Source organism: Populus alba, chromosome 11, assembly GCF_005239225.2.
Source record: "Populus alba chromosome 11, ASM523922v2, whole genome shotgun sequence".
Lineage (NCBI taxonomy): Eukaryota > Viridiplantae > Streptophyta > Magnoliopsida > Malpighiales > Salicaceae > Populus > Populus alba.
The window spans coordinates 7,665,589-7,681,909 of record NC_133294.1 but is presented as its reverse complement, the minus strand read 5'-3'; the positions used below and the strand labels follow the sequence as shown (position 1 = coordinate 7,681,909).

General features: G+C 34.7%; 1 protein-coding gene and 1 pseudogene across 1 annotated transcript; one reads left to right on the top strand and one right to left on the bottom strand.

The window, feature by feature from the left end:
• Positions 1 to 1,796: 1,796 nt before the first annotated feature.
• On the top strand, positions 1,797 to 3,993 carry LOC118060735 (heat stress transcription factor A-4c). Its single transcript, XM_035073996.2, has 2 exons — positions 1,797 to 2,645; positions 2,778 to 3,993. The coding sequence occupies exons 1-2, from the start codon at positions 2,430 to 2,432 to the stop codon at positions 3,780 to 3,782; spliced, it is 1,221 nt and encodes a 406-aa protein (XP_034929887.1). The 5' UTR covers positions 1,797 to 2,429; the 3' UTR covers positions 3,783 to 3,993.
• A 9,067-nt stretch (positions 3,994 to 13,060) lies between these two features.
• On the bottom strand, positions 13,061 to 15,538 carry LOC118060736 (U-box domain-containing protein 17-like; annotated as a pseudogene).
• Between the last annotated feature and the right edge of the window lie 783 nt (positions 15,539 to 16,321).

Below are 16,321 nucleotides of genomic sequence, written 5' to 3'. Positions count from 1 at the left end.
ACTTAAGAATCTCATATTCAAAGGACTTGTTTTTGCAAGTGCTCCAAGTTCACATCACCTTTAACGACTTAATCTCCCAAACTCATTAATCAACTTTGAAAAGGCTTTTAATCCATTGAAAGTTACTCCGACTTCAGCAGTGATATAATTACTTTTATCTTATAGGTATGAATGTGTAATTGATTGGAATTTACAACTTAACATTATGAGTGTGTTTGGTATTGCGGTAGCTGTTGTGGTTTTAAAAAAGTTATTTTATAAAAAGTACTTTTAATTGAGGTTGGTTTGAAAAAATAGGTGTTTGGTTAAAACTGTGGTTGAAATTGAGGTTGAAAAAAAAATAGTTTAATGTATTTGGTTAAAAAAATGTTTTTCAAATTGAGATTATAAAATAATATATATATATATATATATATATTAATGATTTTTAATTTAAATATTGTAGATTTAACTACTGTTATTACATCATGAAATAAATAATATTGATATCAAATATTTTTTATTATTCCATTAAACCATGTGCAATGTCATCATATACGAAATCTATCCAATAAGGACTATATTTTTCATGGTTTTTTAACCGCGCAACAACAAAAATTGAATTTTTTGTTATGTCATCAAGTGATCTCCTTCTAATTTTTTGAACAGAATACAATTAAAATAAAAATAAAAATTGAATTTTTTTTTAACAAGGCCGGACCCGACAAGAACATAATTGAAATTGTGATCAAAATTTTACAAATGTTACGTCATCATGCAATATCCTTCTAATTTATGTAGTGTTATTAAATAATATTAAATACTAGTTTTTCAAGCAAAACACAATTTTTTTTAAAAAAGTCAACAATTTCATTACGTATAAAATTCATTCGACAATAACTACAGTTTCCATGATTTATCCTGCGTGCAATAAAATTAGGTAAAATATTATTAGGAATAAAATTGAGATTACAGTATGAGTAAATTTAATTTACCTTAAACTAATTTTTTAAAAAAACAAAAAAATAATATTGTTCACGTTCACATGAACAATACGAGTGCAATTAATTAACTGCACTAATTTAAAAAAAAACTTTGCACACTGGTTTAAAAAAAAAAAAATTGTTCACTAGGTGAACAGTGCGCAGCGGAGCATGGCTCCATTGTTGAGGTTCTTTTCCCACCACGAGAAGTAGCAAAACCTGCGATCCAATCTTTAATTTTAGTGGGTCCTACCAGCAAAACATATATTTTTTTTTCTTAATCAAATACTATTATATGTAGCTGTGGGTGAACCTCACCCGCAATCACATTACCAAACGGCCACTATATCGAGTTGTAAGTGCTGATTATTGTAAGATTTTTTCCTACTGTAGAACTGCCTGTCCTCTCAAAGATATGCATCAGCACGGTTGGAGCTGCTTTGTCATTGCAAAGATTACAAACAGTTAGTCCTCATACGCGTATAAGGTCCTGTTTTGTTACTTGAGCAATAATTACAAATAAAAGATTACACTTTTGTTATATGTAATATACTTAAAAAAGAAAAAAAATGTATACCAGAAAAAAAAAAAAAAACAAAAACAAAAACAGAAGATAAGGAAATAAAAATCCAAATTTAAGAAACCTATGTACGCGGTTCGAGAGTGGGAATCCCAAAAAAGAAAAAAAATAATAAAGAAAGAAAGACAGCGAAACAAATCGTTTTTTGGACAACAAACGACAAATCCCCTCCTTGCTCGCAAACGTCTTCGCTAAATTTCTTTATGTTTTCCTTAAAAATAATTGTTGAAGGTTAGACTAACAAAGAACAAAAACAAAAAAACTGTGGCATAGGCAAAAGGGTTAAAGTAGCAGCAGTATACATAGGGGGAGAGAGAGAGTATTTGATTGATCATACAACTAAAAGTAACAGAAATGAACAGGTAGTGTTGGCTGGTGGTTTGTTTTTGCTATAATAATAAATACAAGAAACAGAAGAAGAACTGTTATGTTTTATTCTTCTTGTGTTGTGGGGTTTTGTTTAATTGGTCACAAAAGGAAGGAAGTGGATCCTCTTCAGTTTCTTTCTTTCTTTTATTAACAACAACAACAAATAATCTCAAGGGTTTCAACTTCATCTGAATTTTGAGATCTGGCTTCCTTCAACATTTTCTTTCTTTTTGTTATTCCTTCTGTTTTAGAGGGCGGAGTTGATTGATTGATTCTTTGGAACCATAGTTATTGGGGTTCGTATTTTGAGTGATTTTTTTTCTTTTTAGCTAGAAATTGAAGGATTGTGAATTGGGTTTTAAGGGATGTTAAGCTCTGTTGAATTAGAACTCGAAAGGTTTTGACTTGGTCGAAATTTGGGTTTTTGTCCTTTTGGGATTTTCATTTTTTGATGAATTTTGTTGGATTTGAGGTGGTTGATGGTGTGATTGGATGAAAGATTAGGGTTTTATTTAAGGATGGATGAATCACAGGGCACTTCGAATTCGCTACCGCCTTTTCTTGCAAAGGCATATGAGATGGTGGATGATCCTTCCTCGGATTCAATTGTTTCATGGAGTCAGAACAATCAGAGTTTTGTTGTATGGAATCCACCGGAGTTTGCCAGGGACTTGCTGCCCAGATTTTTTAAGCATAATAACTTCTCTAGCTTCATCAGACAGCTCAATACTTATGTAAGCCAATTCCTTTTGTTTCTCTTGTTTTTACATGCTTATATGTGTTTGATGTGTGTCTGTGGATGTCTGTCTTTCATCGTTCTTTGTTGATTAGGTTGAATTGAATTGAAATGTTTTCATATTGAATAGGGCTTTAGGAAAATTGATCCCGAGCAATGGGAATTCGCCAATGAGGATTTTATTAGAGGTCAACCACATCTAATGAAGAACATCCATAGACGGAAGCCAGTTCATAGCCATTCGATGCAGAATCTTCAAGGACAAGGGTCGAATCTGCTAACTGATTCTGAAAGACAGAGTATGAAGGATGATATAGAGAAGCTTAAACGTGATAAACAAGCACTTATTTTGGAGTTACAAAAGCAGGAACAAGAGCGGAAAGGATTTGAGATGCAAATCGAGGGTTTGAAGGAGAAGTTACAACAAACGGAATGCATACAGCAAACTATAGTGTCTTTTGTGGCTCGAGTGTTGCCGAAACCAGGTCTTGCATTAAATATAATGCCACAATTGGAAGGTCACGATAGAAAACGGAGGCTGCCTAGAATTGGTTATCTATACAGTGAAGCCTCTAATGAGGATAACCAAATGGTGACTTCCCATGCTCTGTCTCGAGAAAATGCAGACAGTAATTCTGTTGCCCTGTTAAACATGGAGCAGTTTGAGCAGTTGGAATCATCCCTTACATTTTGGGAGAATATGGTACATGATATTGGTCAAACCTACAACTATAACAATTCAACGATAGAGATGGATGACTCTACAAGTGGTGCACAAAGTCCAGCTATATCTTGTGTGCATCTGAATGTTGATTTTCGTCCCAAATCACCTGGTATTGACATGAATTCTGAGCCCTCTGCAGCTGTTGCACCAGAGCCTGTTTCACCAAAGGAACAACTAGCCGGGACTGCTCCCACTGTGGCCACTGGAGTCAATGATGTATTCTGGGAGCAGTTTTTAACTGAGAATCCTGGTTCAACCAACGCACAGGAAGTTCAATCCGAAAGAAAGGATTCTGATGATAGAAAAGGTGAAATAAAGCCTGTTGATCCCAGAAAATTTTGGTGGAATATGAGGAATGTAAATAATCTTACAGAGCAGATGGGCCATCTTACTCCTGCTGAAAGAACTTGACATTGGTTGACAGTTTTTTCAACTTCTGATGCCTCAGAGACTCTCTCTTTATTTCTTATTGAGTATCGTGTTTCCCTTGTTAATATTAGGTTTCCTTATAGCTTGCATGGTTAATGCAGACTCCTGTTTAGTTGTGACTCATTTATGTAGTAGTAACTATACAGTTATTAATACTGTCTATCAGTCATAGAATGCAAATGTCTTTTGGAACCTTTCTGTTTCTCTAGTTGAGTTGTCTATCTCAGTGACCCAACCTTTTTTCTCTGGTTTCTTTAAGTGCCTACATTTAATTACATTTTGACATCATCATGTTTTTGAATGGAGCCTGTCATATGATTATGCTGTTCAGTGTGGTTATAACTTTGTTACGTTTTGTTTGGCAGCAAATAAGCTTGTTTGCGCTCTCTGAAATTCTTGCTAATAGCATAATAGTGAAGTGCAAGTGCAATTTCGGTCGTTTCTAACTGCACTTGCAGAAACTGGAAAATGAATTGTTCTGTTCTACTTGGTGCTTTATCTATTCCAGAAGCTCTGTATCAGTCTTAACGCTTAACACTGGAAGTATTGTTAGATAGGGTTCCAATACAGAGAATTGACAGCCATTTTTCCTCTCCATCAAAACAACAGTACTGGTGTGGTTCTCGAATTTAATTTGTATCTCACCAATGGTATACAGTGAATATTTTCTTGGTTGCGCAGACATTTTTTATGACTGAAAGGTGAAAGCACTTAGTAGCATGATCAAATCTGTTGTTAAAGATGGAACTCTTCTTGAAAAAAGAAAGAGGCAGGCGGGTTAGTGCGAGAAGCTACAGCTCTATGCCTTTTCGAAGGGTGCAGATCTTGGGATCGGGAGAGCTAGAAAGTAACAGTGCTTCATTTTCATTTTCCCTGATCCTACTTAACGATATAGAGTTTCTGCCATGTTAGGAAAGGCAGGTGTGAAAACTTTCAATTACATCAAAATCTTAAACGAAAGTAGAAAAACTTGTTAAATAAAAAAGCCCTAACGACGGCAAAAGAAATAGAGCATCTGCGTTTTCTTCCTTTAAGCCTGCTTTAGAGACTGGGTTGCTTATCCTACAAAAACGACATCTTAGTTATAATGACACATGGACTCGCATTTATCATGTTCATTAATCAATATGATCCCATGAAAAGTTGTTCTTGTAAACAAAGATTACACCCCTGATTCTGTAGCATGCACTTGTCCATGCATGTGAATTTCTTCCAGCCAAGAGTAATGCTTTTCGCATTTACCAACGCCGATGGATTGATGGGGATTATTTTTTTCCCCTCTTCTTTAATTGACATGTAATGTAAAACACTGAGAAGGCTGTGAACGTGTTCAGTTTTTTTTTTTTTTTAATTTTAAGATTAATGTAGTTGTTCGAACTAGCTTGCGTCCACCTCGACTAATTTCATGGACCCTGTAGTTTACGATCGTGTAAGCCTCTAATAGCTCTGAGATTTATGAGACTCAAACTAGTGATATTTGAAAAACAAACTCATAATCTGATTGGTTAAAATACATCTCTTAAAATTATATATTTAATTTTCTGCTTACAGGAGGCTCCAAGATTTATTTTTAAACTCTCAAAATAAGTTACCATCTATGGGAGATGGATAGGGAGGCGCTTAGAATGTTAAAAGGAGTCTAAATGATGAAGTTGAAGCTACCTGTATAAGTCAACTATATATAGTATAGAAGGAAGCAACATGTGATTACTTTTTCATGCGTTTAGGCTGCATTTGGATTGTCGAAAGGCGTGCTTGCAAAACCACTAGCACGCGTTGATTAATTTCTATAAATTTGTGTATAGAGCTATGTATAGAAATATTTACCTGTTGGTATTTTTTGAATTTATTTATTAAAATAATAAAAGATAATAAAAAAAATATCAAATTGAGTAAATAAAAAAAATATTATACAAGTTTGGACATATTAGAAATATTATTTCAAAATAAATATTATTTTATAAAATAAATTTATCTATAAAAAATAAAATAAAAAATATTCAAAAATTAAATGCAAAACAATTCTTTAAAAAAAAAACTCCATCTAAAAAATATTTGCAAAACTCATGATATCAAAATAAACTGATAGAAAAAAATTTAAAAATAACCTTAGCAATTTAACTACAACACCTTAGCAATTTACAAGTATGTTCCCACCATTTTTAACTGAATAACACGGTGCTTATTCATAGTAACATTGTTCATTTCCTAGTTTAGTATCAAAACAGGCTTGCCGGAATACTTGTCAGCATTAAATGTCAGATAACAAGTGAAGAGTTCTTCGAGCTCTTCTTCCCAGCTAAGTCTCCTCTTCAATCATCTCAATCATTGAATCTCTGAAGCTCTTCTATGGATCAAATGAGCTTTTCACCATAACGGAATTTTCTTGGTCTGTGAATCCCTCCATTGTTTTATCCCTAGCCTTTTTCTTCATTTTGAACTTGGTTTTTTTCATGTCTTCGAGTGCTTTTATTCTGCAGATTTCGACTTTTGAAGTTCTGGGAGAAAAACTGATGTGTAACTTTTGATTACGTGATAAAAAAATCTCAATGAATATGATATTTCTTTAAAAGAACTGAAAATTAGATTTGAGAACTTTGATCTAGAGTTAAAATGTAACTAAGAACTTGAGGTATTGAAATTCATGAATTGACGCCACAATATCAAGCATACCTTGATAAGTTAGGTTTTCTTCTTTGTTACATCGAAGAACACGTTTGCTTCAAGCAAAACACAATAATATTATTAATCTGAAGGATGTTGAAATTCATAGCAAGAAAAATATTATATATTTCTAAGATAATTAACTCTAATGGATCCATATTAGATTGCAACCTATTAGACTTTCATCAAATACATGTCTAACGTTTAAAACAAACCCAACTAAACTTAAAAATCTAAACTAAAATATTATGGTTCAAATAATACTTAAAACAACATAAAAACTAAGTAAAATATTTAGAATAATACAAGGAAACAATCAGCCCCCTAAACCATCCCAAACTTAATTAATTTTCTTGTGTAGTCAGATCTGATTTGCGTGGGAATAATGTGTGTTTGCCACCCCTTTCAGACCTCTTTCCATGCTTGTAACATACTGTATTGAATGATTGATCTTATTCTCTTATTTGGTTGAATTAATGCTCTAAAAAATAGGAAAGAGAGTTGTTGAATTCTTCTATTTTAAAAGCCTTTCACAATCTCCCTTTAAAATAAGAAAATCCTGCAAGAGAAAGAAAAGAAAACAACAAGGAAATTCCCTAGCCGCCTTTTATTCTCCTTCTAAGGAAATGAATCCTTACTTGTAATGGACAAATAAATAAGAGAATTTGCTCCCATATGATGTCGCCCCTTGGTTTCCATGTTAGATATAAAATTCTTGTCTAATATAGAGACACAATAATCCCTCTCCAATTTAGCCTTGTAAACCTAAACTTAGCTAGGATTTTTGACAAATCCTTGTAGGAAAATGAGCCCAACACCTTAATTAATTTAGTCATTTTTGGACCCCATGTAGCCCAGGCTCATGCATAACCACAAGGCCCAAATCAAATTTGGCCAAAACCAACTCTTTTATAATTAGGTCGAACCTATCAATAACAACAAACCCAATTTGACCAAATGCATCCCAAGGTGAAAACCCAACATGGCTGAATGAAATACAAGCTAAAACCCAAGGAAAAACCCAACTTGGCCAAATGGTCTTCCCCTCAAACCCAAGCTCCCAACCGAATCCCCATCATGAGTAACGCAAGACCGAACCATAGGATGAATCATATCATCCTCCTTTCTTTTGAAGGATTCAACCTAGAATTTAAAACATGAAAATCATACACCAAAAGCACATCATCATTACAAGGCTGGTATAACGTTTAATCATTAAAACCCTTGTTAACAAAGAATATGTTTTGAATAACCCTATTCTTAAAATACAAACTCTCATTTTCAACCCTTTTATCCTCTCTAAGTTTCAATCGATCCTTATAAACCTGCTTAAGAGATAAAGAAACAAGAACTATAGATTTCTTGTCCTTCACAGATAAAAACCTATTCTGAAATTCATCATGCATAACGTTTGTATCATACTGCTGAGACCTACCCAATAAAAAGTGACTAAAATGCATAAGAACTACATTACATAACACTTCATCACGGTATTTCCTAATGGAAAAATATACAAGAACCTATTTATACACCTTCACATTTCCACAATCAGTCAACCACTGCAATTTATAAGGAATAAGATGCTTAGTAGTTTAAAAATTCATCTTATCCATCAAATCCACATAAGTTACAGTAGTGTAGATCATACTAGCAACATCAAGAACACTCAAAATTAACCTAGTAACATGAGTTCTAGATCATACTAGATTGGGTTAGATTGGGTCATAATGAAGGTACATACATGTTGGAGATCATGTAAGGATCAATAATTTAGCATCTAATCATTTTGAGTATCACTAAAACATCATGATTTTGTCAAAAACAAAACTGTTTTGGTCAAAACGCATTGTTGCATTTAAATGAAATGGCAACATTTTGGCTTTGAAGGTTTTAATTTAAGGATTTGATCAAAGTTCAATTTGGTCCTCCAGCTTTTAATTTCTTTCAATTGCACCCTTAATTGACCCTAAACTTCTAATTTTATGCAATTTTATCACTACCAAACTTCAATATCAACCTTAAATTCAAGCGATTTTTTCACATTAGCCCTTGATCTTGGATTTATGTAGATTGACCTTCAATTGACCATTAAACTTTTAATTTTCTTCAAATTCACCCTTGATTTCAATCAATAGGGTCCCTAGATTTTGATGCTCTTTTAAAAATGCTCCTTAGCTGCGAGTTTCTTCAATTTTACCCTTAATTATTCCTCTCAGCCTTTTAGAAAACCCTCAGACTATTGATGAAGCCCAATTCTTCAATTTCGATGATTTCGATGCTTTAAACCAATTGGCTTTGTAAAAATTAAATTTTATCCTCTAAAATTTCAATCTTCTCAATTAAGTCTAAATTGGGCTTCCAAACTTAATTTTTCACTAATTAAGTCCCTAACACAATGAATTTGACCCATTTAACATATAATTAAGTCCTTGCACTTAATTAAATCCTTTAATTGGACATAAATTAACTCTTAAACATAATGAAACTTTAATTTGGTCCATGATTAAATCAAATTGGCCTTTTAAAAATTTAATTATGTCCCTAAACTTAATTTTTATGCAGATTCATTCAATAATCATTTAATTTGATCTTAAATCTACATTGTCTTTTCAGTTTTTGGTACAATGGAGTACAATTAGGCTACCAACTTTGTCCAAAATTACAGCTTGATTTTATGCATGTATGAAATTCTTCCTTAGCTAGCTTTTTCTACACTGCCAGTCTCCTTTATTTTAAAAAGGAAAGAAGTTACGTTTTGGGAATAACCTAGAAATGAGTTATGATACTTTTAATGTTTCTGATATCTCTTCGTTTGATGTAGATGAAGATTCAAGGTAAGAAAAAAAAGAGATTAATGATCCAAATTACACCAAAGGATCCATTAAAAGTTCTAATTGAGTTAATTACAAGATCAAGGACAAAGAAAGCTCAAAGATGCATTTAATGGGTTTATTTAGAGTATTAGGCTAATGTGGGTTTCAAGGAGGCTACAACTTCAAGAAGTGATCATTAGACCTTAATCAACTTAATCAATGTACAAAAAGGGCCTAATCTATCTACTTTATAGGCTTAATTAATTTTGCATCATGGGCTGACTATAGGGAGAGAATTCAATAACTATGAGGTTATATGTTTCCATGTGTTTTATGGATTCCAAACTATGAGAAGATTGCATATTATTTGTGAAAACATAAAATACTAAGGAAGAATTATTTGCTTATTTGTTTTGGATTCCAAGGGGTGGCACCGTAACCTATTTAGTCAAGGGGTTTTTTTTAAGTAAGAATTTCATTTAACAATTGTTTTTTCTTATCCATAGTGTGTGACAACTTAGTATTATTTTTCATGTTTTGGGCCTTATTTGAGATACTTTGAGCTTTATTTTAATTTGGATTGATGTTAATCTATTAGGTCTAGCAGGGTTTAGTTTTACGAAGTATAAATACTCTTATAGGACATTATTTTTGAAGTTGGATTATACTTTGTTGCCACATCTATTGTGTTTGAGAGAAAATCTCTTATTTTGATCTTTCATTAAACTATATTGACTTATAAAAGAATTAACTAAAATTCATGGCATCTTCTATATTTTTTATTTGTGTCTGTTCAATGGTGTTAATGAGGGTTTAATTTTTATAATCTTGGTGTCTCAATATAAGTTATTGTTGTATTAAATTCAATTACAAGCCGCCTGAATTTAATTTTCTTAAGAATAGTCAATTTAATTATAGGTATCTAGATTTTTATATAGACGAGGTTCACATCTGGGCAATAAACTATTACGTTCAAAATCATATAATTTGCAGTACTGTACAAATACTGGAAGGAATTTACTTTTATGGCAGGGCATTCATGCGTACTGTCAAAGGAGCGTGTTCCTCTTAGGCTTGGTTCATTATTTTCTCAAGGAAGAGTACTTAAAATGTTGCGAACAGTTATTGGAGATGGAAGATCTGCCAATGCGTGGAGTGATAGTTGGGTTCCTGACTTGCCAAACTCCAGAATTTCTTCTAGCAGATCACCAATCTTGCAAGGTGGAGTTGGTGAGTGATTAATTTACGGCAGATGGTAAGAATTTTGGGATTTTGACAGGTTTCGTTCTCTTTTCTCGGAAGTGGAATCCTTTCCCTTCTCTTAAATAGACATAGCAATACGGGATCAAATAACACAAATGCTTGGCAAAGTCTGGGTACTGGCTTCGCAATGAAGTCTCGAAAATTTCATAAAAAGCAGGAATTTCATCAGAGGTGGAGGGCTATTGTAGTCAATCTGGCAACTTAAAGTACCTACAAAAGTGCGGAATTATGCTCGGGGAGCTGCCAGAAATTCTGGAACCATGTTGAACAAAAAACTAATGAAATGTTAGATACACCGTCACGTTTGCCAGGTTGAAGAAAAACCAGTTGGACACTTACTACTTTTCAGGTAACATGCCAGAGAAACGCGATTGTCATTTGTCAAGCGAGTTGGGGGATACTCCAACCAAAGAACTGGAAAGAGCAAGTCTTCAAGCAAGTTGGGATGCCAAGCTGGTCATCTTCATTTTCTTTCCTTTTTTTAATTAGGGGAGACATGCATGCTGTGCGATGGGTGTTAAAGAATTTACGTTGAATACTCGGTAGACGATAAAAAGCATCACAACGAATTCGAAAGAGCCATGTCTATGAAATGGATGTTTACATTATTTACATGTCTTGCAAATTTTGTCGAGCAGATGATTGTTACCTGGTGGTATGAAGAGAGTCGAGAAGGATGGTGATATTATTCGATAACGTGGCCAAATTATTACAGCATCCACAATGTGTGGATTCTAGGGTTGAGAGTTCCACGTGTTCTTCCCACATCCATCTGTGGTACAGAGGGTGAGTTCAAACGATCTTACACTTACAGTCAAGATGGTGATTTACATGAATCTAGTCGGAGGCCACAGATAAAAGTAGAATGAAACTACTAGGTATCTAAGGAAAAAGGTCCCCAGAAAATGAAAACAACGTAAAATGATACTCTCTTTGATTTATAGATAATTCAACAGACTGACTATCTACGGCAGCAATCAAGTTCTGATCTTAAATTTCTAGTTATCATGCAAGATGTAAGGATAAAACCTAAGGAGTGATTTATTCCCACTTATAAAGGCATCTAGGCAGTTGGTATCGACAGGAAAACGGACCACCTACTCCAAAACATTCTCGCAGAAGAAAATCGACAGAGAGAAATAAACAAGATGGATAAATTAATTCACAAATTAATTAAGTATTAATAATGTCTTTTATGACCATCAGTGAGCGTAATGAGTCTAATGACTCCACTGCATATGGCTTCGCTTCAGATAAGCTCAACTAGTAAATCCAAAGTTCTGCAGCCCACAGTCTCAATCATTTCCCTGGTGAATGGCCGACTTGCGTATCCACTTTGGGTGCCATCGGTTGTGGGCGGGCCCCGCTACACGTCACCATTACCAAAACCATCAATTACAAGAAGATTCTACTTTACAAGCTTCCCTCAAGACTTCAGATTTCAATGGCTGTCTATGCGCCCACAGAACTATTCTGTACTGTGCATAGAGGCCACTTACCAGGTAAAGGTTCAAAATGTACTTGGTTTACTCTGGTCCATTCACTTTGAGAAGAAGATAAGAGTGGATCATCATGTCATACTTGATTTCTTGGTGAAAATTTATTTGATATCAAGGACAAAGGACATTATTTTAATATTTTTCTTATATTCTTTAGTGGCACGGGAATCTAATAGCGCATTCTTGGTGATTTTATTTGAAAGAAGAAAGGTGCTGACCAAATCTTCCATCATCACTCTCCGAAACCACCACTAGTTTTTTCTCTTGAAAATTCCCATATGCACAAGTTATCTTCTTGCCTCTCTCTGGAACCTTCGTAAAGTAACTCTTGTGAGTTAACATACTTGATGCTTTATTCTTTGAACTTTTGGACGAACAGAAATGCTGATCAAACCTCTTTTTTGACCATTTAGACTTGTTGGATGCTTCTTTTCCTCACATGTGAGTTAAAACAAATGGAATCTGCATTCTTAACTTACCAGCTTCATATTCTTTGTACATGTGTTACAGGAATATAGATGACGTTTCTTTGAATTCCCTTTGCAGCATTGAAAAGAAACTGAGACACATCACATACTTTCATCATTTAAGTCCTTTATCTCGTAGAAACCTTTCAGCTCGAATATTAACCAACCGGAAAACAGCTTGAGCTTGGATTCCCAGAATTTTTGTAATGATTTTACATTTTTATCTGGGGAGAGATTACAGCAGGAGCAATCTAACAAACTCACACTAGGAGAGTTGCCCCTCCAAGGAGCAATTAAAACCTTTGTTTTATGATGACTACTGTGCTGTCACAGAGCAGAAACTAACTGCATCTGTCCAAGGCATGTTTTATGTATGGAGTTAAAAGGCAAGAAATTGAAAACAGCAACTTCAATCGTTCTCATGATACACATATTAGAGTTTGACATAAATATTTCTAATAATTTCTATTCTGGTGTTCTAACTGCTGTTTTATATATGTGAACTAGCTGCTCAACAACAATTGTAGTTCTTCCAAAAGAAACAAGATATGATATTTCTGTAACTTCTTTCTTTATCATCTAAAATTTCAATGAAAGAATTCATAAATGTTGCGAACAAAAAGAGGAACATTTATAAGCAGGGCAGACAACGAAAAGTATGGAATTTTACCACTATAGAACAGGCACTGATATGGACACGGGCACTGACACTTCGTTGACAAAACTTGAATCCCTACTCGGAGCAGAGTTTCCAGCAAATGCATATCCAGCACCTAATCCACCAAAATGCAAGGGATAATTCTCACGCCTCTGAAACACTCGGGCAAGAGATGCTGCCTTCCTTCTTGCTCGCTTAGTGCCTGTGAACAGTAGACTCTGAAGCAAACCCCACAACGCAGGTGCCTTGAGCACTTTCTCAGTGGCAGCTGTTCCACCACTCCGGCATAACTCAAGCAGTGCTGCAACAGCATTTTCTTTTCCTCTTGGTGTTCCACAACGCATCATTCCTATTAACCCAGCCACGGCCATTTCTTCTCCCCCTACAGCCTCAGCCCCTATTGGCTGCCTCACAATCAAAGCCAGTGCACCAGCTGCTTCCTCTGCAACCCCTTCATTTCCCAAAGCCCCAACTAGTGCAGTAACTGCACCTGCTTCCATCATGCTCAAACAGTTCTCTGTATGAGTTGACAGATTAAATAAAGCTGTGACAGCATCCTTCTTCCCTCGTGGTGTTCCTGCTCTCAACAGACCAGCCAGGGCTTCAACTGCCCCTTCCTCATCTGCTATTCTCTTCTTGTAGTCATGAACCGCTGACAGGCTAAATAATGTCGCTGCTGCGTTTTCTCTTGCCTCTGTTGTAAGTCCAAATCTCAATACTCCAACAATCGATCCCAGACACCCCTTTTCATCCATAATTTGGCTTTTATTCTTATCATGGATGGATAAATTGAGTATTGCTGTAACAGAATTCTCTTGCGCGACAGAGTTTGTAGAAGACAGCAGATTACGAAGGTGGGGGATTGCACCAGCTTCTGCAATGAAAGCGCGGTTTTCTCTTCCTGTTTTCGCTAACAAACGTATCCCACGAGCAGCTACGGTCTGTGCACGTTGCGAACCGCTTGCTAGCTTATGAATAAGAAGTGTTGCTGTTGCTCTGTTGGCTTCAATTGCAGCTTTGGAAGGCATAGCTGCTGCAAAAGCCTCTACTGATGAATCTGTATTTTCTGGAGGGTCATAAGGGATTCCATGAGCAGCACACCATTGCACGATCAGATTCCTCAAAGCCCGATTTGGAACTAGGCGGGTGTTCATGAGCATCTGCCCTGTCTTGGGGCAAGTACAGTGCCCTTCCTCCATCCACCTAGAGATCAAAATCCGATCATATGTCTGCCCTGTTGAAATTATCACTGGATCTCGCATCAAATCCAACGATATTGGACAGCAAAAATCCTTTGGGACTGTAATAAAAGTCTCTGCAATCTCTTGGCTAATCAACCCTTTTCTCAGCTTCTTCTGATTCCCAATTTGCAACTCTACCTCATTTTCCTCAAACCCATAAAGCAAAAACCTACAATAGCGAGCAATTGCAACGAACCCATTAAGCACCGAAGCTGTGGGCTCAATATCTCCCTCGTGACTGACAATTTGCTCCTCCAAGAACTCAATCTCCGCCCTAGAACTCTTAGCATCTTTAATCCCCAAACCTTCCACAAAAAAACAACCTCAAATCCACCATGTTAGGAATCTTCCCTTTCTCAAACTCATCAAGAAACGAAAAGAACCTAACCCTCAAATCCTCCTCGTCCTTATCAATAAATAAAGTTGCCTTCCTTGATTGTTTATGCATAAGATCAATCTGTTCCCTAACATCTTCACTCAGTTCAACATCATTTAACGGAAATACATCCAAAAGGGTAGATATTTCCTGATTCAAATCATGAAAATGTCCCGAAATTGTATGGTTTTGAAGCAACAACCATAATTTACTGGATTGCACACAACAATCAAGCAATATCTTTGAGCGGTAGAGCAACAAATAAAGTTCTTTAAAACAAACCGCTGTGGGGGGGGATAAAGTAGAACCAGCCCTCGAGTCCCTCAAATACTCCAATAAAACAACAAAGACTTCAATTTTACGAATTAAGGAACGAGAATTCTTTCTTTGAAAGAAGAGTGACTTCCCTGAGAAACAAGACACAAGCTCTGTTGAAACTGATACAAGAGTCTGTACAAGAGCCACATCGGTCAAATCAACCGGCGCCAAGAAAGCTTCTAAAGACGGCGATCTTCGCCGCCTTAGAGAAGAAAATATAGCAGCGGTGGCCATGAAGAAAAATACTAATCCCTCTTTTATTTAAAGAAAGAAGAGATTATGAAGCAGCACAAAATATTTTCTTGCCTCCACACAGGATTTGTTTGAATGTCAGGTTTGTTCTTTACAAAGAGGAGAGGGCGGTTTTTCAAAGGGAAAGATTGATAATTCCGCGTGTGGGAGGGGAGATAACAGAGAAAGAGAAGGGAAAAAATGGACTCTTTGGTTTCTTCTTTTCTTTTCTTTGCTTTCACTTTATTTTTTTATTTTTTTTTTCTTCCTTTAATTTTTTAGTTTTGTTTAAAAGTAAATAATTTCAATGGTTTTTTTTTTTTTTTTATCAATGAGCTATAAAAAATTGGGATGATACTATTTGAATTTGTTTTTTAAATGATATAATTTCATCTTATCTCATTTTTAAAATATAAAAACTATATATTTTATATATAAAAAGCGACACTTTAAGATATTCCTTTCACAAATATGATATAAATTAAATTTTAAATAAATTGAACACCAACAAAACACATAAATATTGTTTCTCTAAAAAAAATGACGAACACATGTATTTTTCTCTTAAAAAACTTATTTATCATTTAGATTTTGCTATTAAGACAACTAAAAAACAAATTCATCCTGATTTTCATGCATCCTGATTCTACATCTTAGCCGCTGCCACCCCAACCATTTTTGTAGTCTTATAAACAATATAAACATATTATATTGCTATTAATTTGTATTTAAATCAAATGATTATTTAAGTTGAATTTAGAGTTTATTAAATTAATGATAAATTAGTTAAGAATACAATCAATTATACAGTTAAACATGAAAATAAATTAAATTAATTATAAATGAATTATTTCAATTAATTACGTGTTGTGTTTAATTTAGGTTAAGTTGCTCAATTATGGATTTTGTGTATATGGTTAGAATCAACTAATAATATAGTTAAATACGTATATACGTTCATGCAACAGAGCATAAATACAATTAAATTATA